The sequence below is a fragment of the Mobula hypostoma genome, chromosome 7 (genome assembly GCF_963921235.1).
Source record: "Mobula hypostoma chromosome 7, sMobHyp1.1, whole genome shotgun sequence".
NCBI classification, from domain to species: domain Eukaryota; kingdom Metazoa; phylum Chordata; class Chondrichthyes; order Myliobatiformes; family Myliobatidae; genus Mobula; species Mobula hypostoma.
Genome location: NC_086103.1, coordinates 55,700,580 through 55,724,464, shown reverse-complemented (window position 1 = coordinate 55,724,464; position 23,885 = coordinate 55,700,580). Strand labels below are relative to the sequence as shown.

General features: G+C 44.0%; 1 protein-coding gene across 4 annotated transcripts in view; it reads left to right on the top strand.

The window, feature by feature from the left end:
* cdhr2 (cadherin related family member 2) overlaps positions 1-23,885 on the top strand; it is a 152,924-nt gene that overhangs the window by 79,533 nt on the left and 49,506 nt on the right. For all 4 annotated transcript variants that reach the window (XM_063053444.1, XM_063053446.1, XM_063053445.1 and 1 more), the window contains one exon: positions 9,336-9,575. In XM_063053444.1, coding sequence (XP_062909514.1) covers positions 9,336-9,575 — 240 coding nt within the window. The remainder of the gene's footprint in view (positions 1-9,335; positions 9,576-23,885) is intronic.

Genomic DNA, 23,885 nt, shown 5'->3' with positions numbered 1-23,885 from the left:
CATCTGACACCCATTTTTTAGATAACTTTACCATAATATCAGCTCAAAAATACAAGTCAAGCTTGTTAATCTTTTAATTAACAAATTATGGCACTACATGAAAATTATAACTGCACCTTCCTTGCTTTCACTGATGCAAATTGGTCTATGATGTGATCAAAGTCAGTTTTTTCAGTTTCTTCTCTTTCTACACTCAGCAGAGCAAGATCACAGAGTCTGCCTTGACCCATGGAGGCTCTCAAATATGAAAGTATTGGTTTTAACTAGCTGAATGATCTCTCACAGCTGGCGATGGAAACTGCAATGGTTAGCATTATCTGAATAGCAATGTGAAGATTGGGGAAGATGCTTTCATCTCCATACTGAACAATAAATTCAAGAAGCTCTTCAGGTCTTGATATTTTCATGTTGACCCGCCTTGATAGCAACATTCTGCAATCCAAAATTTCTTCATACAGCTGCTGTCCATCAACATCAGTGCTGTACAATTCGCTCAAATTTTCGCACTTCTTCTTTAGGTCATTACTGTGGGTGCCATAACACAGTCCCTCGACATCGAGAAGGAGCCCAAACTTGGCATCAGTGTCATGCAAACAAGCAAACCTTTCATCCATTTCTCTGTGAAGACGGTCGAGTGTTCCCCTCATGACTCTTTCCATTTCCTCCTTAGCTGTTAACCCAGTGTCTCTCAAGTTCTCATCAGCCATTTGTTTCAAGACGTCTTTCAACTTCAATATTCCATTCTTGACAGAGACCAACTCCTTCTTCAACTTGTCGACCAGACTTTGACTCAAACTCGCTATCACTGCCATGTATCCTTTCTTGGAACGTGCCTCCGTCGCCAACTTACTCCAGTTGGCTTTAGGATTCGTTTCCATGCCTCTCAATTTGGACCTTCTGAGGATCCCAGGTACTCACATTTCATTGACTCTGCCTCTCGCCGCTTCTCCCGTCAAGCTCTGAAGGCGACGCTCTCCGCCATGAGGAGGTACTTGGTGTCCCTATCCCAGACCCTTCCACACCTTCGGGACACTTTCTTCGCCGTCTGTAATGGTCCTACCCGCTATTTCATCCTCCGTCGGATCCACGCCTGCAATCGCCGTTTCTTTGACTTTGTCATGTTAGGCAAAGATCGCAAGATCTTACATCTACGGACTGCAGAGCCTGCCGGCCCCGACGCTAGCAGGCATGAACTTTCGGTTGCGGCCCCTGCCGTTGGTCTCGGCGGCTCCAACACCTCAGGACATATTCAAAACCCGGACTCCAGCAACGACCATGGAGACATTCAAAGCGATCGCGCAACCACCAACTGCGACTCCAGCCTTGAACTCCAGGCCGGGTCTTTATGTGCTGCTGTTGTGACTCCCGTCTCCCCTTCCCCCACCACCACTCCGCAGCCCCGTCTTCCTCAGATCCCACCGTCAGCTCCTGGGCCCTCAGAGGCTCCATCTTCCTCTCACCCCAACCCTCCCCTCTCCATTGACACCCCCAGCCTCCCCCTCCCCCCTCTGATCCCAGCTCTCATCCGTGCCGGGTCTTTACCATCCCCTCCGACCTTCAACTGTCGGAGGCAGAACGCTCTGTTCTCAGTAAGGGCCTCACGTTTGTCCCCCTTCGCCCACACCTCAGCGAGTTCCGTGTTCGCCATGATGCGGAACTTTTCTTCCGCCGTCTCCGTCTCCGAGCCTACTTCTTCGGCAAGGACTCTTCCACCCCCACCGATGACCCCTTCTCCCGTCTTCATCCCTCCTCTTCTTCATGGACACCCCGCTCTGGTCTTCTGCCTGCTCTGGATCTCTTTATTGCCAACTGCCGACGGGACATCAACCGTCTCGACTTCACCACACCTTGTCCCCATTCCAACCTCACTCCTTCGGAACGCTCTGCTCTCCGCTCCCTCCGCACTAATCCTAACATTATTATTAAACCCGCTGATAAGGGGGGTGCTGTTGTAGTCTGGCGTACTGACCTCTACCTTGCCGAGGCACAGCGACAACTCGCGGATACCTCCTCTTATTTACCCCTCGATCGTGACCCCACTAAGGAGCACCAGGCCATTGTCTCCCACACTATCAACGACTTTATCCGCTCAGGGGATCTCCCATCCACTGCTACCAACCTTATAGTTCCCACACCCCGCACTTCCCGTTTCTACCTCCTACCCAAGATCCACAAACCTGCCTGTCCTGGCCGACCTATTGTCTCAGCTTGCTCCTGCCCCACCGAACTCGTTTCTGCATACCTCGACACTGTTTTATCACCCCTTGTTCAATCCCTTCCGACCTATGTTCGTGACACTTCTCACGCTCTTAAACTTTTCGATGATTTTAAGTTCCCTGGCCCCCACCACTTTATTTTCACCTTGGATGTCCAGTCCCTATATACTTCCATCCCCCATCAGGAAGGTCTCAAAGCTCTACGCTTCTTTTTGGATTCCAGACCTAATCAGTTCCCCTCTACCACCACTCTGCTCCGTCTAGCAGAATTAGTCCTTACTCTTAATAATTTCTCCTTTTGCTCCTCCCATTTCCTCCAAACTAAAGGTGTAGCTATGGGCACCCGTATGGGTCCTAGCTATGCCTGCCTTTTTGTTGGCTTTGTGGAACAATCTATGTTCCGTGCCTATTCTGGTATCTGTCCCCCACTTTTCCTTCGCTACATCGACGACTGCATTGGCGCTGCTTCCTGCACGCATGCAGAACTCGTTAACTTTATTAACTTTGCCTCCAACTTTCACCCTGCCCTCAAGTTTACCTGGTCCATTTCTGACACCTCCCTCCCCTTTCTAGATCTTTCTGTCTCTGTCTCTGGAGACAGCTTATCCACTGATGTCTACTATAAGCCTACTGACTCTCACAACTATCTGGACTATTCCTCTTCTCACCCTGTCTCTTGCAAAAACGCCATCCCCTTCTCGCAATTCCTCCGTCTCCGCCGCATCTGCTCTCAGGATGAGGCTTTTCATTCTAGGACGAGGGAGATGTCTTCATTTTTTAAAGAAAGGAGCTTCCCTTCCTCCACTATCAACTCTGCTCTTAAACGCATCTCCCCCATTTCACGTACATCTGCTCTCACTCCATCCTCCCACCACCCCACTAGGAATAGGGTTCCCCTGGTCCTCACCTACCACCCCACCAGCCTCCGGGTCCAACATATTATTCTCCGTAACTTCCGCCACCTCCAACGGGATCCCACCACTAAGCATATCTTTCCCTCCCCGCCTCTCTCTGCATTCCGCAGGGATCGCTCCCTACACAACTCCCTTGTCCATTCGTCCCCCCCATCCCTCCCCACTGATCTCCCTCCTGGCACTTATCCGTGTAAGCAGAACAAGTGCTACACATGCCCTTACACTTCCTCCCTTACCACCATTCAGGGCCCCAAACAGTCCTTCCAGGTGAGGCATCACTTCACCTGTGAGTCGACTGGGGTGATATACTGCGTCCGGTGCTCCCGATGTGGCCTTTTATATATTGGTGAGACCCGACGCAGACTGGGAGACCGCTTTGCTGAACATCTACACTCTGTCCGCCAGAGAAAGCAGGATCTCCCAGTGGCCACACATTTTAATTCCACATCCCATTCCCAATCTGACATGTCTATCCACGGCCTCCTCTACTGTAAAGATGAAGCCACACTCAGGTTGGAGGAACAACACCTTATATTCCGTCTGGGTAGCCTCCAACCTGATGGCATGAACATTGACTTCTCTAACTTCCGCTAGGCCCCACCTCCCCCTCGTACCCCATCTGTTACTCTTTTTAATGCACACATTCTTTCTCTCACTCTCCTTTTTCTCCCTCTGTCCCTCTGAATATACCTCTTGCCCATCCTCTGGGTCACCCCCCCCCCCGTCTTTCTTCCTGGACCTCCTGTCCCATGATCCTCTCGTATCCCCTTCTGCCTATCACCTGTCCAGCTCTCGGCTCCATCCCTCCCCCTCCTGTCTTCTCCTATCATTTTGCATCTCCCCCTCCCCCTCCAGCTTTCAAATCCCTTACTCACTCTTCCTTCAGTTAGTCCTGATGAAGGGTCTCGGCCTGAAACGTCGACTGCGCCTCTTCCTATAGATGCTGCCTGGCCTGCTGCGTTCACCAGCAACTTTGATGTATGTTCCTTCTTCAAGTGACTCACTGACCAACACTTCTCTTTCATCATAAAAATGATCTTGGAGGGCTTTCAAATCCAGGGCAACATCGTGGAAGTTCATGCTAGGATCCTGAGCCTATTTTGAATACGGTCAATGCGAATGAGTACCTTGTTCCAAAATCCTAGCAAAATCAGAAAATCGTAACTCAACATACGGTTGTACAGTTGCCTTGCGTCACTTCTTGTTTCACTGGTCTCATTTTCATTGTCTACCATGTCCTGGAGAACTTGAAGTATCTTCTCAAGGTACTTGTTGATCGGCTTCACTGCTTCCGTCCTTGCACTCCACCTGGTTTCGGACTCTGACTTAACAACCACAGGCATGACGTTTTTGAGTTTTTCCCTGCGCTGTGTTGAATGAGGGAAAAACACGTAGAGAGCTTCGATGGTTCCAAAAACCGTGACCATCATTGTATCCTGCTTGGCTGCATGTACACCCACCAAGTTGAGTGAGTGATTGTCGCGATTCACAAACACTGCCAGGTTGTTTTTCTCACTTATTCTTTGATGAACACCACTTCTGCGTCCAGCCATCACAGCAGCGTTGTCATAGCATTGTGACCGGCAATCTTGTAGCTCCATTTCGTCCTTCTCTAGCTGTTTCAAGATGTCTTCAACCAAGCTCTCAGCATCCTTATGGCTTATAGATAATAGATAATAGACAATAGGTGCAGGAGTAGGCCATTTGGCCCTTCGAGCCAGCACCACCATTCACTGTGATCATGGCTGATCATCCACAATCAGTACCCCATTCCTGCCTTCTCCCCATATCCCTTGACTCTGCTATCATTAAGAGCTCTATCTAACTCTTTCTTGAAAGCATCTAGAGAATTGGCCTCCACTGCCTTCTGAGGCAGAGCATTCCACAGAACCACAACCCTCTGGGTGAAAAAGTTTTCCTCAACTCCGTTCTAAATGGCCTACCCCTTATTCTCAAATTGTGGCCTTTGGTTCTGGACTCTCCCAACATCGGGAACATGTTTCCTGCCTCTAGCGCGTCCAATCCCTTAATAATCTTATACGTTTCAATCATCCTTCTAAATTCCAGTGTATACAAACCCAGTCGCTCCAATCTTTCAACATGTGACAGTCCCGCCATCCGGGGAATTAACCTCGTAAACCTACTCTGCACTCCCTCAGTAGCTAGAATGTCCTTCCTCAAATTTGGAGACCAAAACTGTACACAATACTCCAGGTGTGGTAGCACCAGGGCCCTGTACAACTGCAGAAGGACCTCTTTGCTCCTATACTCAACTCCCCTTGTTATGAAGGCCAACATGCCATTAGCTTTCTTCACTGCCTGCTGTACCTCCATGCTTACTTTCAGTGACCAATGAACAAGGACACTTAGATCTCGTTGTACATCCCCTTTTCATAACTTGACACCATTCAAATAGTAAACACAAAATATTCTGCAGTGCTGGGGTCAAAGCAACACTCTGGCCTCCGGATCCAGCACATTATCCTCCGCAACTTCCGCCACCTTCAACAGGACCCCACCACTAAGCCCATCTTTCCCTCTCCACCCCTCTCCGCTTTCTGCAGGGATTGGTCCCTCTGTAACTCCCTGATCCACACATCCCTCCCCACGGATCTCCCACCCGGCACTTATCCCTGTAAGCGTAAGTGCTACACCTGTCCCTACACTTCCTCTCTTGCCACCATTCAGGGCTCCAAACAGTCCTTCCAGGTGAGTCAACACTTCACTTGTGAGTCTGTTGGGGTCATCTATTGCATCCGGTGCTCCCGGTGTGGTCTCCTCTACATCGGTGAAACTCGACACAGATTGGTGAATGGCTTCGTCGAGCACCTCCGCTCCGTCCGCCACAACAGACAGGATCTCCCGGTTGCCACCCACTTCAACTCTGCTTCCCATTCCCATTCAGATATGTCCATACATGGCCTCCTCTACTGCCATGATGAGGCTAAACTCAGGTTGGAGGAGCAACACCTCATATACTGTCTAGGTAGTCTCCAGCCCCATGGTATGAACATACAATTCTCCAACTTCTGGTAATTCCCTCCCCCTATCCCTATTTCACTCTGCCCCCTCCTCCAGCTGCCTATCACCTCCCTCATGGTTCTGCCTCCTTCTACTGCCCATTGTGTTTTCCCCTATTCCTTCTTCACCTTTCCTGCCTATCACCTCCCTGCTTCCCCCCCCCACCCCCTTATCTTTCCCCTTATTGGTTTTTCACCTGGAACCTACCAGCCTTCTCCTTCCCACCCTCCCCCCACCTTCTTTATAGGGCCTCTGCCTCTTCCCTCTTCAGTCCTGATGAAGGGTTCCGGCCCGAAACTTTGACGGATCGTTTCCACGGATGCTGCTCGACCTGCTGAGTTCCTCCAGCATGTTGTGACTGTCACCATTCAAATAGTAATCTGCCTTCGTGTTCTTGCCACCAAAGTGGATAACCTTACATTTATCCACATTAAACTGCATCTGCCATGCATCTGCCCACTCACCCAACCTGTCCAAATCATCCTGCATTATCACAACATCCTCTGCACATTTCACACTGCCACCCAGCTTTGTCTCATCTGCAAATTTGAAAATGTTACTTTTAATCCCTTCAGCTAAATCATTAATGTGTTTTGTAAATAGCTGCGGTCCCAGCACCGAACACCACCAGTCACCACCTGCCATTCTGAAAGGGACCCATTAATCCCTACTCTTTGTTTCCTGTCTGCCAACCAATTTTCTATCCATGTCAGTACCCTACCCCCAATACCATGTGCCCTAATTTTGCCCACTAATCTCCTATGTGGGACCTTATCAAAGGCTTTCTGAAAGTCCAGGTACACTACATCCACTGGCTCTCCCTTGTCCATTTTCATAATTACATCCCCAAAAAATTCCAGAAGATTAGTCAATCATGATTTCCCCTTCATAAATCCATGCTGACTCGGACTGATCCTGTTACTGCTATCCAAATGTGCCGCTGTTTTATCCTTTATAATTGACTCCAGCATCTTCCCCACCACTGATGTCAGGCTAGCTGGTTTATAATTCCCTGTTTTCTCTCTCCGTCCTTTCTTAAAAAGTGGGATAACATTAGCTACCCTCCAGTCCTCAGGAACTGATCCTGAATCTAAAGAACATTGGAAAATGATTATCAATGCATCCATGATTTCTAGAGCCACCTCCTTAAGTGCCCTGGGGACCATCAGGCCCTGGGGATTTATCTGCCTTCAGTCCCATCAGTCTATCCAACACCATTTTCTGCCTAATGTGAATCTCCTTCAGTTCCTCCATTACCCTAGGTCCTCCGGCCACTATTACATCTGGGAGATTGTTTGTGTCTTCCCTAGTGAAGACAGATCCAAAGTACCTGGATAAAACTAAGGAAGGACTCTCTAACACGGACTGTTTTCCTCTCAAAATCAACTTCCGTATACCTCACTACTTCTGACATCTGCTCACGGTGTGCCTGATCAGGAGTCGAATCAAACATGAGACTATTGTACTTGGCTTTACGAATGCTTCTCAGTAAACTCTGGTGAACAGTGGATGCCATCATGTGGATGAATTAGTTCTGGACACCCGGTGAAAGATAAGATGTGGATCTAGGATGACTTTCCAAATAAGTGAGGTGTTCCTTTATGACAGGATCAACGATGGCCAGTAGTTTCAGTAAGACAAGGAAATTTCCCACACTGGAGTCATTGTCCAGCTGAAGTGACTCCATGTCCTCGCAAGGCTAGGTTCTGAGTTGCAAGGAATTTTATGCAGTGAAGGCTTCTCGTCAATATATCACGCCACTTATGCTTTTCCTTCTCAATCTGTGATTGAAATACTGCATCAATAATTCCTCTGTTTTCAGCTAAATTTCTTTCCATTTCTTTCCACTGTGTGAAGCATTCCCGATGATTCTTGGCATTTTCATGAACACTAATCCTTTCAGGTGCTTTCCACTGGCTGAATCCACTTTCCTGCTCCAATGAGGATTGATGGTCTGACCGGAGATAGAGAAGACAGCAGATACAAAATACAGACTTTTTAGAAGGGGAATAGACCAGCCATGAGCGAGTCACTTCCTGACCATGACCATTTCCTAATTTCCTCTTGAACCAAGTTTTGTTCATTGAGCGGTTATTTGTTGGTAGGAAAGGCCCCTCACTGTTCTGGAAATGCTTCGAACCCAGCTTTATTATTTCTCTTTTCAACGCATCAGGCAGAATTGCTTTTCCAGTATCCTTGTCGAACTTCAGAAGTCCAATGTCATGCTGTTCAATCACTTCTGGTTTGACAGTTCGAGGCTCTTTGACACCACCCAGTTCACTAGGTTCAGTGTCGTCAGGTTAATTCTCGTCAAGTAAAGTCTCATCAATAAACTCAATATCACGACCACCACCAATGTCTTCACCTCCAGTCATGTCCACGTTCTCTGTGGCAGCATTACTTTTAATCTCATCATACTCGGGTTTATCTGACGACTTTCTCCTTGGCTTGTGACACATTTGTACTTGATCCACCTTCGGACTCTAACAAACTTGTAGCAGGCACAGGAGACTCCATGGAATGTGTCGAACTACTTGTTCCGGGCTTTTCAAAGAAGGGCATGAAGAACTTGCTTGACTTCTTGGCCTCCAAATTTCATCTCCTCCATCCTTCAGCTCCACTTTCCTTCTTCTTCGTGAAGAAACGTTTCATGGTCTTCTTACATAGTGCTCTGAAATAAGGCCATCCTAGTGCTTCTCACCCATGATAATCAAAGACAGATCATACATCTGAAGAAAATTCTTTTTTCACTATCCGAGGATGGCTTGTCTGACTTTAATAGAAACTGCTCAGTGGCGCCCCCCACCCAAGTGGTGCCCAGGGCACGTGCCATACCTGCCATACCTTAGATATGCCACTGTACAGTTGTGACTTTTTACTTGCAATTGTAAAAAAAACTGACACAATTATGTATTGCTACCTGAAAAGCAACAATCATGTGCTGGTCACTCTTTAGGAATTGACACAGTCTATGTGTTCAATCTATTCTATTTTGTTACGGCCCAATCAAAACTCAGACATTAACAGAATACTACCTGGTAAGGGGGAGAGTGAGAACATTAGAAGGTGATAAAATGATTACCGACTCAGTCTCACATGCCTTGTGGTTGAAGAATTAATCATTAAAGAGAAGACAATTTGAATGGCAAATACAGAGACTGATTTCTTTTTATTTTGTTTTCAGGCTTTTGACAATGATGAAGAAGGTACCAATAACAGCAGAGTGCAATACGCTATAGTTGGTGGTGACTACCAAAATAATTTTACCATTGATCCCCTCACGGGTGTTCTTCATTCAGTTGGAGCTATTGATCGAGAAGGCATAAACCCATCTCTCGATGGAAAAATCACTCTAATTGTGGAAGCATATGATTTAGGTGTTCCTTCCCTTTCAACAAATGTCAGTGTTGTTATCAATATAGAGGTAAGATTTCAAAGGTACAATTTAATGTCAGAGAAATGTATACGATATATATCCTGAAATGCTTTTTCTTCGCTACCATCCACAAAAACAGAGCAGTGCCCCCAAAAAATGAACAGTCAAATTTTAGAACCCCAACGTTTCCCCCCAGCATGTAAGCGACAGCAAGCAACAACCCCCCTCCCCCCACCAGCAAAAACAAAGCTCGTCGGCACCCACCACTCAGCACTCAAGTGTGAACAAAGCAACAGTAAAGACACAGACTTGCAGTACTCCAAAGACTTCATTGTTCACCCGGCAATCAACATACCACAGGTTCTCCCTCTCCCTAATAAGGAAGAAAGAGGTGTCTCCGTTTTCAACTTGGATTTAGAACTTAGTGTTTTTACACAATGTGGCCATATTGGACATAAGAACAAAAGCAGTCCAATATCTGCAGTACTTCAAAACAATCAAAAATCAATTTTAAACAATGCTCACTCCTTCAATGTTTTATTGGAACCTTAAAAACACCTGCAGGGCCTTGAAAATTTTCATTTTGTTAACTGTCATTTGAGATATTTGTGTCGCTAGAAAATTCTTGGGTATGTATTGGTCAGTGAGGGTAAATGTTTACCTATAAGTTTTTAAGATGAGCCAATATTTAATTATTATAGATGCATTATTTGGGAGCCCCACCGCTTAGGACATGCATCCTTTTCATTACTACCATCACGGAGTGGGGGCAGAAGCCTGAAGGCCCACACTCAATGTTTAGGAACAACTTCTTCCTCTCTGCCATCAGGTTTCTGAACTGTCCATGAACGCTACCGTGCTATTTCTATTTTTCATGATTTATTAATTTATTTCTACTTTACATTGTATTTTTGTATGTATTGTACTGTACTCTTTAACAAAGTAACACATTTCATGACAAAGTTCTTGATTGTATTTGTTCAGGGATAAATTGGCAGAGGTAAACATGAAATCAAATCCTTAGGACGAAGTGACTTTGGAGCAGAAGGTGTAGTAGCATCCTTGTGGGAAGAGTTAAGAATTAGAAGGGTAAAAATACCCCAATAGGAATGATATATATCAGCCTCTAAACAGTAGCCAATATGTGGGGTACAACTTATAATGGGAGATAGAAAAGGCAGATAAAAAGGGCAATGTTACAATAGTCATGGGGAATTCAATATGCAGGTAGATCGGGAAAACTAAGTCAGTGCTGGAGCCCAAGGGAGGTAGTATGTAGATTGCCTATGAGGTGGCTTTTTGGAGCAGCTTGTGGTTGAGCCCACAAAGGAAAAGGAAATTCTGGATTGGGTGCTGTGCAATGAACCAGATGTGATAAGGCCGCCCCCCCCCCCCAGAAAGTAGTGATCATAATTTAATAGAATTCAGCCTGCAGTATGAAAGAGAGAAGCTAAAGTTGAGGGTTTTGATGTTACAGTTGGGTAAAGGGAACTACAGAGGTATGAGAGAGGAGCTGGTCAAATTGATTGAAAGGGGATACTAGCAGGGATGACAGCAGAACAGCAATGGCTGAAGTTTCTTGGAGTAATTCAGAAGATGTAGGATTAGTTCATCCCACAAAGAAGCATTTTAAAGGACAGATAAGGCAACAGTGGCTGACGAGGAAAGTCAAAACAGCATAACAGCAAGGGAGGGCACTCAGTATAGCAAAAATTAGTGGGAAGCTAGAGGAGTTGGAAGCTTTTAAAAACCAACAGAAGGCAATAATCATAGAAATCTACTGCACATTACAGGCCCTTCAGCCCACAATGTTGTGCTGACCATATAACCTACTCTAGAAACTGCCTAGAATTGGACTTTCGGGGTCGAGTATGGAGTGAATTGGTGCGTGTGAGTGTGGCTCCCGATTTTTATTGGAAATCTACCTGTTTATCTTTGCCGTATGCTCGCGATAACTGGATACTTACGATTGTGAACAACGCGGGACATAGCTGGACATTGAAATGGCAAGTAGAATGTACCTTCGAAGTAAAACTGGGTAAAAAGATAGCGAAGCCTCGAGCAAGAAGGCGGATGTTACAGTAATGGCGCCGTTGCACGCTGCTGGAGCTGGTCCCGGACCTGCCCTACCCGATGACTTGGAGAGGCTTCGTTTAGTACTTATTACTGACATGACGCAAGCGGTGCATTCTGCCCTAAACAGAGAACTTGAAGTTGCTTTATCACCAGTGACTGCTGCCATGGAACAAATTATGTCTGCTTACGAGACACACGATGACCGCATTCGTGGGGTTGAAGACGGCCTGAATGATTACAGTGACCGACTGGTGAGCGCCGAAGCCGCCATTGCAGCGTTGCAGAGTGAAAACGCATTTCTGAAGGGAAAGCTTGATGATCTCGAAAATCGGTCGCGGAGATCCAATTTGAGAGTGGTCGGCATTCCTGAAAATTTGGAAGGTTCGGACCCTGTTAAATTTATCACCGAGTTTTTTGACGAAGTGCTGGGGGCAGATTTTTTCCTGAGTCCTCTCGTACTTTCGCGTGCTCACCGAGTCGGACGTAAACCATCCGGTGTCTCTGGAGCCAAGCGAACGAGACCAAGAACGTTCCTGGTTTGCTTTCACTCCTTTCAAGATAAGCAACGCATCATCAACAGACGGAAGCAGGAGCTGTATTTCCACGGACACCGCGTGTTTTTTTATGAAGATTTTGGTGCGGAGCTGGGTAAAAAACGAGCAGCTTTCAAGAAGGTGAGATCCCTGCTTTACGAGAAAGGGGTCAGGTTCGGCCTCTTGTATCCTGCCCAGCTCCGGGTCATACATGAAGGTAAAAAGCATTATTTCGATACACCAGAGGCGGCCAAAGAGTTTTACCATTCGCGCTGGGGAGAAGAAGAACGAGAAGAGCAATGACTTTTTTTTAGGTTATTCGTGCAGCATTGAAGGGGCCTCATGCCGAAGCAAACTGTTAATTTTCACAATCCACTTCTTTGTTCATTTTTTCCAGTTTAATTTGTGGAACGCGATCGGGTCGAACTGCTATGCTGCCGAAACTGATTAACAAAAACTTTCAACCAGCAAAATGTAAATATTTGGGATTTATATCTCGGGTGTTTAAGTTGCCCAGTGTTTTTTTTTGTTTTTAATGCTTAGCTTGACCTGTGTCATCTTTAGCCTATATGTTATATTAAAGGTAATATAAGTGATAGGATAAATTTTAAGGAGGGGAGCCACCCTAGATTAGATTGAAAGTTGGGTTGTATGGGGAACACCTTGGAAGTTTTTTGTTGGGTACTGCCTGCGATCATCCTCAATTGGGGAGGTAGATCTAGGTTTTGGGGGTTAATTGGGTTTTTTTGTTTGTGTAAAGGGGTGGGGGGAGTGTTTTGGGGGATTACCATGGCAGTTTATTCTTTTGTGTGTTACAGATTGATCAGACTTTCTTTTCATTGTGCGTTATTGTGTGCCCTTGCACTGTTTTGGATTGTAGGCCGTGTGTGTCTTTTGATATGGTTAACATGAGTGCTGCTGATGGAGGCCACCCTGTGAGGTTTATTTCTTGGAATGGAAAGGGGCTCAATGGTCCGGTTAAAAGAGCTAACGTTTTCTCTCATCTGAAACAATTAAAAGCAGATATACTATTTCTACAAGAGACACATTTAAGAGTGGAGGACCATAATAGACTTCATAAAGCATGGATTAGTCAGGTTTTTCATTCCAGATTTAATAGCAGGTCCGGGGGGTGGCAATACTAATCACCAAAAGAATGCAGTTTACACCACCAGATGTAATCAATGACCCTAATGGTTGCTTTGTTATAGTCTCTGGCTCTCTCTTTCAGATACCTGTTATTTTGGTAAATGTTTATGTTCCTAATTGGGACGATGTCCAATTTGCAAATAAGGTTTTGTCATTAATACCTAACCTGAATGCACATAAGCTAATCTTTTCCGGAGATTTGAACTATGCTATTGACCCACTGCTTGATGGGTCTTGCCCTAGGGGAACATTTTCTGATATGGCAAAGGCCTTCTCGATGTTTATGCAACAAAATGGTTATATGGATCGTTGGAGATTTTTGAATCCATCAGTTAGGCAATTCTCTTTCTTCTCTCATGTTCACCACTCCTATTCCAGGCTAGACTATTTCTTTATAGATAATTCCTTGATACCTATGATTAGACAAATTGAATACACTGCTATAGTTATATCTGATCACTCGCCCGTGAAACTGGACCTATGTTTTCCTTTAAACGTTAGAGAACGGCCTCTGTGGAGACTTAACCCCCTTTTGCTTTCTAATGAGAAATTTTGTAGTTATATATCGGCTAACATTGACACATTCTTCGAGACTAACAAAACTGAGTCGGTATCGTACTCTTTACTTTGGGAAACTTTAAAAGCTTACTTGAGGGGTCAAATAATATCTTATACTTCACATGCCAATAAAGAGCGTAGGAAGGAAATGCCAGTGTTATTGAAATCTATTTGGGACCTGGATAGAAAATACTCTGAGGCACCCACTGCGGAATTATATAAAAGCCGGGTTGATTTGCAAGCAAAGTTTAATCTTCTATCTACAAACCTATCAGAACAATTAATTCTTAAGACACGTGGCCTCTATTATGAATATGGTGACAAGGCGAGCCGGCTTATGGCTCATCAGTTGAAACGTCAAGCTGCGTCACGACTTATTCCTCAGGTTAGAGACATGCACCAGAACTTGACAAACAATCCAAAAGAGATTAATAACATCTTTGCAACTTTTTATTCCTCTCTGTATGCCTCAGAGTTCCCCTCAGATAAAACAAATATGGAACGTTTTTTAGATAATTTGGAAATACCAACTCTTGAACCAGAGGAAGTGGAGAACCTAGATCGGGCTCTTGGGCAGGAAGAGATTAATAATGCCATTATGGCTATGCAGAGTGGTAAGTCCCCAGGTCCTGATGGTTATCCAATAGAATTTTATAAGAAATTTAAGGATAAGCTCACACCGGTCCTTCTAGAAGTGTTTCAGGAATCTTTGGAGAATGGCTCCTTACCCCTTTCTCTTTCACAGGCAGCTATTTCACTACTTCTTAAAAAGGACAAGGACCCGACTCAATGTGGATCATATCGCCCCATTTCACTTTTGAATGTAGATGTGAAAATTTTGGCTAAAGTGCTTGCATGTTGTTTAGAACATCCCCTTCCCAAGATAATTTCAGATGATCAAACAGGTTTTATTAAAAATCGCTATTCTTTTTTTAATATCCGTCGACTGGCTGATGTGGTTTATTCACCGAGTGACTCTCCAAGTCCAGAGGTTGTTATCGCCTTGGGCGCGGAGAAGGCATTTGATAGAGTGGATGGGTATACTTATTTAGTGTTTTGGAGAAATTTGGATTCAGCAGAATATTTATAGCTTGGGTTAAGCTATTATACCACTCGCCTTTAGCGTGTATACAGACAAATTATTTTCGATCTGACTATTTCCCATTAACACGTGGCACTCGCCAAGGCTGCCCACTGTCCCCTCTTCTTTTTGCAATTGCAATTGAGCCTCTTTCTATTGCAATTAAGTCAACTACATTATTTCAAGGTGTAGAAGAGGGGACATGGAACACCGTGTTTCCCTATATGCTGATGACCTCTTACTTTATGTTAGCGACCCTATAGGTAGTAGTCCTGCTATTGTGTCATTATTAGGTCAATTTGGAGCCTTCCCTGGCTATAAACTGAACTTTCAAAAAAGCAAATGCTTTCCCATTAATAACTTCGCCCTACAGATCCGACAGGAATCCTTGCCCTTTCCTTTATCTCAAGATGGTTTTGTATACCTAGGAATACATATTACTCGCTCTTGTACATCTCTGTTTGAAGCTAACTACGGCCTCAGGTTAGCCAAATGAAGGCTGATTTCGAGAGATGGCGCAGTTTACCCCTTACTATAGCTGGGAGAATTCAGTCAGTGAAAATGACTATACTTCCTAGATTTCTCTATTTGTTTCAGTCTTTGCCAGTTTTCTTATCTAAGTTATTTTTTAAATCAGTTGATCAAGCTATAACTTCCTTTATTTGGGAAAATAAGGTCCCAAGGGTTAATAAGCGCATTCTTCAAAGAGGTCGTAACGTAGGTGGAATGGGTCTTCCCAGCTTTATTCATTATTACTGGGCATCGAACGTACAAAAAGTATTATTTTGGCTTCACCGGCCAGATATAATCTGGTGCCTGCTTGAGTCACGGTCTTGCCACTCCTCATCTCTCCCAGCTTTGGTGTATTCTTCCTTACCATTGAAATCCTCTCAATTCACATCTAACCCGGTTGTGCTCTCCACCATCAAAATTTTTAATCAATTTCACTGCCACTATAAGTTCATATCAGCTTCAGTTTTGGGCCCCATTCATAAAAACCATTTATTTCCTCCCTCCACATTCGATTCAGCTTTTAGACAATGGGGTTTGAACGGTCTTATGCGCATTAAGGATTTGTATACTGATAACATATTTGATAGTTATGATAACCTGCGCGGTAAGTATGGCCTTCCGCATAATCATTTTTTTAAATACCTGCGGATTCGCCACTTTGTCAAGGAAAAATTTCCCTCTTTTCCTGTTCTACCACCTGCTATGTTATGGGAAAAATTCACTCTTAGCTTTAACAATAAGGGGCTGATTTCTGAACTATACTCTCAGCTGATGTCTTTGGGAGTTCAAGATCTAAACAAAACTAAGAGTAGGTGGGAGGACGACCTCGGTATGGACCTTGCGGAAGAATATTGGGCAAAAGTATTGAATAGGGTTCATTTCTCATCATCATGTGCTAGACTGGGGCTCATACAATTCAAAGTTTTACACAGGGTACATTTAAGTAAAGCCAGACTGGCAGACATATACCCTGGGACAGACGCTGGCTGTGACAGGTGTTCCTTCTCTCCGGCTGGTTTAATACATGCATTTTGGTCATGCCCTCGGCTTGATGACTATTGGGCACTGGTTTTTAAAATTATCAGTGAGGTTTTGGGGGTGACACTGAGACCTTGCCCGCTTATAGCTGTATTTGGTGTGGCAGATGATGATTTGGGTTTAAATGCAAGCCAGTCGGATATCATTGCATTTACATCGCTATTGGCCCCTAGGAGAATTTTGCTGGTTTGGAAATCTGCCACTCCCCCAACTGCTGCTGCTTGGTTAGAAGATGTAATGTTTTTTCTGAAATTAGAAAAGATTAAATTCACTTTGAGGGGGTCTGTGAAAAAGTTCTATTCAAAATGGGGACCTTTCTTATCATATTTTGGGAGTCTTAAGGAATTACCTACTAGTTGAGGGCATTTGATTGTACTTAGGAAGTTGCCTCCCATTTAACACACTTATAATTTATCTCACAGGGTGGTTGATGAATTGTAAATATGAGTGTATTTTGGATCATCTGACATGTTGCAGATGTGTATGAGCTGTCGTATTGAATTAGTGTGGGGGTAGGGTTGTGAAATGTCCGTACTTGTATTTGTGAATTGTTGTGTTGTAGATATATTAGCTGCCATGATATGTTCGGGGAGGGCGGGTGGGGGGGGAGGTTTGTTTTGGGGGTACGATACTAAAGCAAAACGGAGGAAAATGTAATCCATTATATATTCTGTATTGTGTCATTCCTTCAATAAAAATAAAAATAAAAATAAAAGAATTTCCCTACCTCATCGCCCTCTATTTTTCTAAGAACTATGAAAGTAATAAGGGAAGAAAAGATGAAATATGAAGGCAAGCTAGCCAATAATATATAAATAGGGTACCAAAAGTTTTTTTCAGATATATAAAGAGTAAAAGAGAGGCAAGAGTGATATAAAGATAGGTGGAGGGGTAGGTCACATTGAGGAAACAGGGTGTCTGCAGAAGGACTTGTATAGACTAGGAGAATGATTCAAAGGTGGCAGTTGGAATGCCATGTAGGGAAATGTATGATCATTGCTCTTTGGTGGAAGGAATAAAGGTGTAGACTATGTTGTAAATAGGGAGCCAATCAGAAATCAGAAGTGAAAATGGACTTGGGAGTCCTAGTGCAGGATTCCCTAAAGGTTGACTTACAAGTTGAATTGATAGTAAGGATAGTTTGGGCTCTTATCTACAAAAGGATGTGCTACCATTAGAGAAGGCCCAGAGGAGTGTATGGTGGCTTGAAACTATACTCGCTAGAATTTAGAAGAATGAAGGCTTAGGTAGAATGGACATGAAGAGAATGTTTCAAATAGTGGGAGGTCTAAGATCAGAGGGCACAGCCTCAGAATAGAAAGACATTTCTTTGCAACTGAGATGAGGAGTAATTTCTTTAGCCAGAGGGTGGTGAATCTGTGGAATTCTTTGCCACAGATGGTGTGGAGGCTAAGTTATTCGGTATATTTAAAGAAGAGGTTGATAGGCTATTAATTAGTAAGGGTGTTGAAGATTATGGGGATAGGGAAATAAATCACTCGTGATCAACTGATGGAACTGACTCAATGGGCCAAACGAGCTAATTCTGCTCCTAAGTCTTATGGTCTTGTGATCTTATATGCCTGTCAGATGGTATCCTGCAACCACTACTTTTCAATCTGTCCAAGAAGTCCATCAGGTCCTGATAATTAACCTACTTTTCGACCCATTAGTTTTTCTAATACAATATATTCTTTCATCCAATTCGAAACTTGCCTATCAATTATCTTTGAGGAGTATGCAATGTCCTCCACTGTGAAGGCTGATGCAAAGTACTTGTTTAAATTATCTGAAATTATCTGCTGTGTCCTTAATTCCTGTTATTAATTCTCTAAGGTTCATTTGCTAAGGATTCTGCATCTACCTTGGCTGCTCCATTTCTTTTAACATATGCACAGAAGCTCTTGCTGATTGATGTGATATAAATTGCCAGTTTACTGTATTAATCCATTTTCCTCCTCATTAGATTTTCAGTCATCTGCTCCTGGCTCCTGAAAATTACCAGGTTTTTTTGTTCAACATTAGCTTTTGACACTTCATAAGCTTTAGTTTATGATTTAATATTATCCTTGACCTCCTTTGATAACCAGAGTGCAGTCCGCAAGTGTTGTTACACCTTCCAGTGCCAACATAGCAAGCCAGTCATTCTCTGCAGAACAGTCCAGAGCACACCAAGAAACAAAGCAAGCCCACCCATGCACATGGGCAGTCCTCTAACCCCAGGACAGACTGTCCTCTTTAGTCTCTAGCTTCTAGTAGACTCGTGGAATCACACACGTTGGGCTTCAACTTCCTCAATGGATTCACAGAGATCTGCACACTCTGTACTCTGGCCATTGCTCCACAAATTCTGGATTTCTGATCAAAGTTTCTGTTTCAGTCTTGCCTACCAATCAAACTTTGGGCTTTGAACTGAACTTCCAATCAACTTTTGAGTTTTGATCTTTGGTGTCCACCTGGGACTCGTCAATGACTCAAAATTCAGGCCTTGAGCTTTGGATTGTCTGACGATGGGACCCTGAACACAAGGCCTCAAACTACGGTCTCATGATTTGCGTACCCAGGGAGTCACTGGTACCTTGCTGGTTTGATAACATCCAACCTTGACTATGTTGCTAAACTTTGAACGCAGATCAGAGGCTTAGATTCTGGCTTGTCCTCTAACTCCACCACATTCCTGTCCTTAAACCCTATCCTGATTCCTAACTACCCTCTCTGTTTCCAAAACTATCCTTACAAACCTGAAAACACCTTAAAAAACAATTAAGTCTGAACCATGACCTCAATGGTTTCAATTTGTTCCAATACTGGAACCAATTTCTTCCACACTAGGTTTCAAGCCATGCACTAACTTCTCTATTATTATCTCACTCCCATTTTGTAACATGTAATCATTGACTACCTTTGTGGTTCTACTTTTCCACCTTGCCTCCAGTTGTCTATAATCCCTTGCCAAATTCTTCCTTGGCCTACCTATTTTGCTGCTGCCTATGTGGGTCTTTCCTTCCAAGTTTCTCTCCAACCTAGAAGAGATGTCATCAACCCTCTCACAAATCAGGCAACATAGATTCTATAACTCTCTATTTTTGTTGCAATAATCGAAAGAGCAGTTAGTTTCTGTACCCTAAACTATGATATGCCCTAAGACTATCACATTTCTCTTTTCCTCTGACACTTGATTAGCCTCCTGTGCCATGATACCTTGGCCGGGTTATGCATCCTCCCTGCAATCCCCAGCCTCATCCAAACAGGAGGAAGAGCCTCATTCTGTTGGACATGGGTAATGGCTGACATGTTGATGCTTCATAATGAGGCACCTACTATAGGTTGTCCATGTCTCCAAAGCACATGGGAGGACCGAGCTCAAAGTAGCCTAGTAGTTTGTGAGAGCTGGGTAGGTTTTCAGCTCTTTGTCTTCTCACACTCTTTTCCTCAGGAGGCTGAAGATCTTATTAGCAGTTCGGACACCATAGTAGATTCCCTGAGAGGTGACATCTGAGGTATGGAAAGTGATACACAACTAAATGGGGCTTTGTCATGGATTTTGACTATTGGGGTTAGTGTGGTGTGGCAGGAGGTTAACGAAGGGCCGTTTAACTTGCAGGCATTTAGTGTAAGGCCCATTCTCTCACATGCTTTCTAAAAAGAATTGTAGATAGATTGGCCTTGGCCTCTGATTATGCACATATGTATATGTGACTGAGGTTGGGTTAATCTTGGACCTATAGCAGTGATTGTAGGTTTAACAGTTTACTATTCATCCTGATAGATCAATCCAGCAGGAAATCTGTTGGAGGTGCAGTGCAATATTGTAGCAAGAATGTTTGGGAAGAGGGTGATGTAATGAAGTCTTTGCACAATAAGCTGACAGGGATATTATCTGCTCTGAATGTCAGATTGTTTTTCATCAATCAGATAACTTTTCCACTCTCCTGCAGGGCTGGGGTGTAACTTAGAGGATGTAACGGAGAGCAGGATAGAGTCAATGATGTGTATCAAACATGGCGTCTCACTTGAGGAAATCTTTGAAATGTTCTTTCTATTAGGTACTAATTTCCTCTCTGACCTTGACAAACTCTACTCTTCCTTTGCTATTCAGTCCCTTGGATGCTTGGACAATAGGTAATAAATATTGGAATGCAAAGATCCATGTAATCCCTTGTAAATCTTTATAAAGTCAGCTCTACACACCCACTGGTCAGCCAAACAACATATGATATTGAAGAAGAATTTATAAACAAAAATTTTTAAGGAAATGAGAGTGGAGTCTGAGCTTGTCACAGCTCATTAGATTTTGAGTTGCTAACAGGAAATGGAATTAGTCAATGTCATAATTGTTCAGCTGAAGTTTAGATGCCTTGCTGGGAATTGCAATTGCTTGGTTGACATCTATAGTTTTTTGAAAAGGAGATTGTACTTCAAAAGGAGTCAGGGAAATTATTTGGATGTAGTATACACATGTGAAAATATGATGAATTAAAATGGTATTTTGCATGATTACTGCACTTTTCACTGTGAAATCAGACTAACCTAAGTCAGAGATATCACTATATTTAATAACATAAAGGTAACCATTTTCCCTGAACTGCTTGTGACTACATTTTGAAAGAACATAGAGCATAGTAAAGGCCATTCAGTCTGCAATGTTACGCCAACCTTTTAGCCTACTCCAAGAGCAATCTAACCCTTAACCCAGATCACCCTCCACTTTTCTTTCATCCATGTGTTTATATAAGTGTCTCTTAAACACCACTAATATATCTGCCTCTACCACTATCCCGGGAGCATATTCCACGCACTCTCTGTGTAAAAACCTACCCTAAGATCCCCCAATATTTTCCTCCAATCACTTTAAAATTATGCCCTCTTAGATTAGGCATGTCCATAATCAGGAAAAAAAAATCACTGAATAGCTACTCTATCTGTGCCTTTTATCATCTTATACAACTCAATCAAGTCCCTTGTCGTCCCCTTTTCCTCCAAAGAGAAAAGCCCTAGCTCGCTCAACTTTTCCTTATAAACCATGTTCTCCAGTCTAGGCAGCATCTTTGTAAATCTCCTTGGCACTCTTTATAAAGCATCTACATCCATTCTATAATGAGCCAACCAGAACTGAACACAATATTCTGAGTGTGCTCTAACCAGAGTTCTATAGAGCTACAACATTACATCACAGCTCTTTAACTCAATCTGCCAATTATTGAAGGCCAACACACCATATGTTTTCTTAACCACCTTGTCAACTTGAGAGGCAACTTTGAGGGATCTATGGATGTGGACCACAAGATCTGTCTGTTCCTCTACACTACTAAGAATCCTTGCATTAACGTTGTACTTTGCCTCCATATTTGACGTTCCTAAATATATTACTTCACAGTTTTCAGGATTGAACTTCATTTGCCACTTCTCAGCCCAGCTCTGCGTTTTATTCATCTTATAATGAACCATTGTAGCCTACAACAACCTCTGCACTACCCAAAACTCCACTAACTTTTGTGCCATTTGCAAACTTACTAACCTATCCTTCCACTTCCTCATCCACTGGTCACTGACCTTCAGACAGAATAGACTCCATCTACTACCATCCTCTGCCTGCTGAGGACAAGCCAATTCTGAATCCACAAAGCCATATTTCCCTGGATCTCATGCCTCCTGATTTTCTGAATGTATGTTCCGTGGGAAACCTTGTTGAAAGCCTTACTAAAATCCATGTACATCACATTCAGTGCTCTACCTTCATCAGTTTGTTTTGTCACTGCCCCTCATGAAGCCATGCTGACCAATCCTAATCAGATGATGTTTCTTCCAATGCTCGTAAATCTTATCTCTGAGTCCTCTCTAATAGATTAATCACCACGGACATAAGACTTATTAATCTATAATCATCTAAATGACTATTACCCAGTGCTGCTTACAGTGATGAAGTGTTTTGAGAGGCTGGTGTTGAAGCATATCTGCTCCTGTCTGAGTGGTGACTTGGATTTGCTCCAATTCACCTACTGAAGCCACAGGTCTACAGCAGATGCTATCTCGTTGGCTCTTCACACAGCCATGGAATACCTAGACAGCAAAGGTGCATGCATCAGGATGTTCTTTATTGATTACAGCTCAGCATTTAACGCTATCATCCCCTCTAAACTCATCAGTAAACTCTAAGACCTGGGCCTCAATACCCCCTTGTGCAATTGGATCCTGGATTTCCTTACTTATAGACCACAGTCATTTCAGATTGGCAAAAAAATCTCCTCCACAATCTTCATCAGCACAGGAGCACCACAGGGATGTGTACTTAGCCCCCTGCCCTACTCACTTTACACCTATGGCTAAGTACAGCTCCAACACCACATACAAGTTTGCTGAGGACACCACTGTTGTGGACTGTATCAAAGGTGGTGATGAATCAGCATACAGGAGGGAGATTGAAAATTTGGCTGAGTGGTTTAATAACAACAACCTCTCACTCAGTGTCAGTAAGACCAAGAGCCAGATAGTAGACTTCAGGAGAGGGAAACCAGAGGTCCATGAGCCAGCAATCATCGGACCATCAGAGGTGGGGAGGGTCAGTAACTTTAAATTCCTGGGTGTCACTGTCTCAGGAGAGCCTGGACCCATCTTATAAATATAATTACGAAGCAAACACAGCTGTGCCTCTACTTCCTCAGGAGTCTGTGGAGATTTGGCATGGTAGCTCAGAAGGGTAGGGCAAGGAAGAGGAGGGCAGTTGTGATAGGGGACTCGATAGTAAGGGGGTCAGATAGGCGATTCTGTGGATGCAGTCCAGAGACTCGGATGGTAGTTTGCCTCCCTGGTGCCAGGGTCCGGGATATTTCTGATCGTGTCCAAGATATCCTGAAGTGGGAGGATGAAGAGCCAGAGGTCCTGGTACATATAGGTACCAATGACATAGGTAGGAAAAGGGATGAGGTCCTGAAAGAAGAATATAGGGAGCTAGGAAGGGAGTTGAGAAAAAGGACCGCAAAGGTAGTAATCTCGGGATTACTGCCTGTGCCACGCAACAGTGAGAGTAGGAATGCGATGAGGTGGAGGATAAATGCGTGGCTGAGGGATTGGAGCAGGGGGCAGGGATTCAAGTTTTTGGATCACTGGGACCTCTTTTGGCGCAGGTGTGACCTGTACAAAAAGGACGGGTTACACTTAAATCCTAGGGGGACCAATATCCTGGCAGGGAGATTAGCGGGGGCTACTGAGGTGACTTTAAACTAGAATGGTTGGGGGGTGGGAATCAAATTAAAGCGGCTAGGTGTGAGGAGGTTAGTTCACAACAGAGGGATGGGAACCAGTGCAGAGAGACAGAGGGGTGTAAAGTGAGCGTAGAAGCAAAAAGTACAAAGGGGAAAAGTAAAAGTGGCAGGCCGACAAATCCAGGGCAAGCATTAAAAAGGGCTAAGA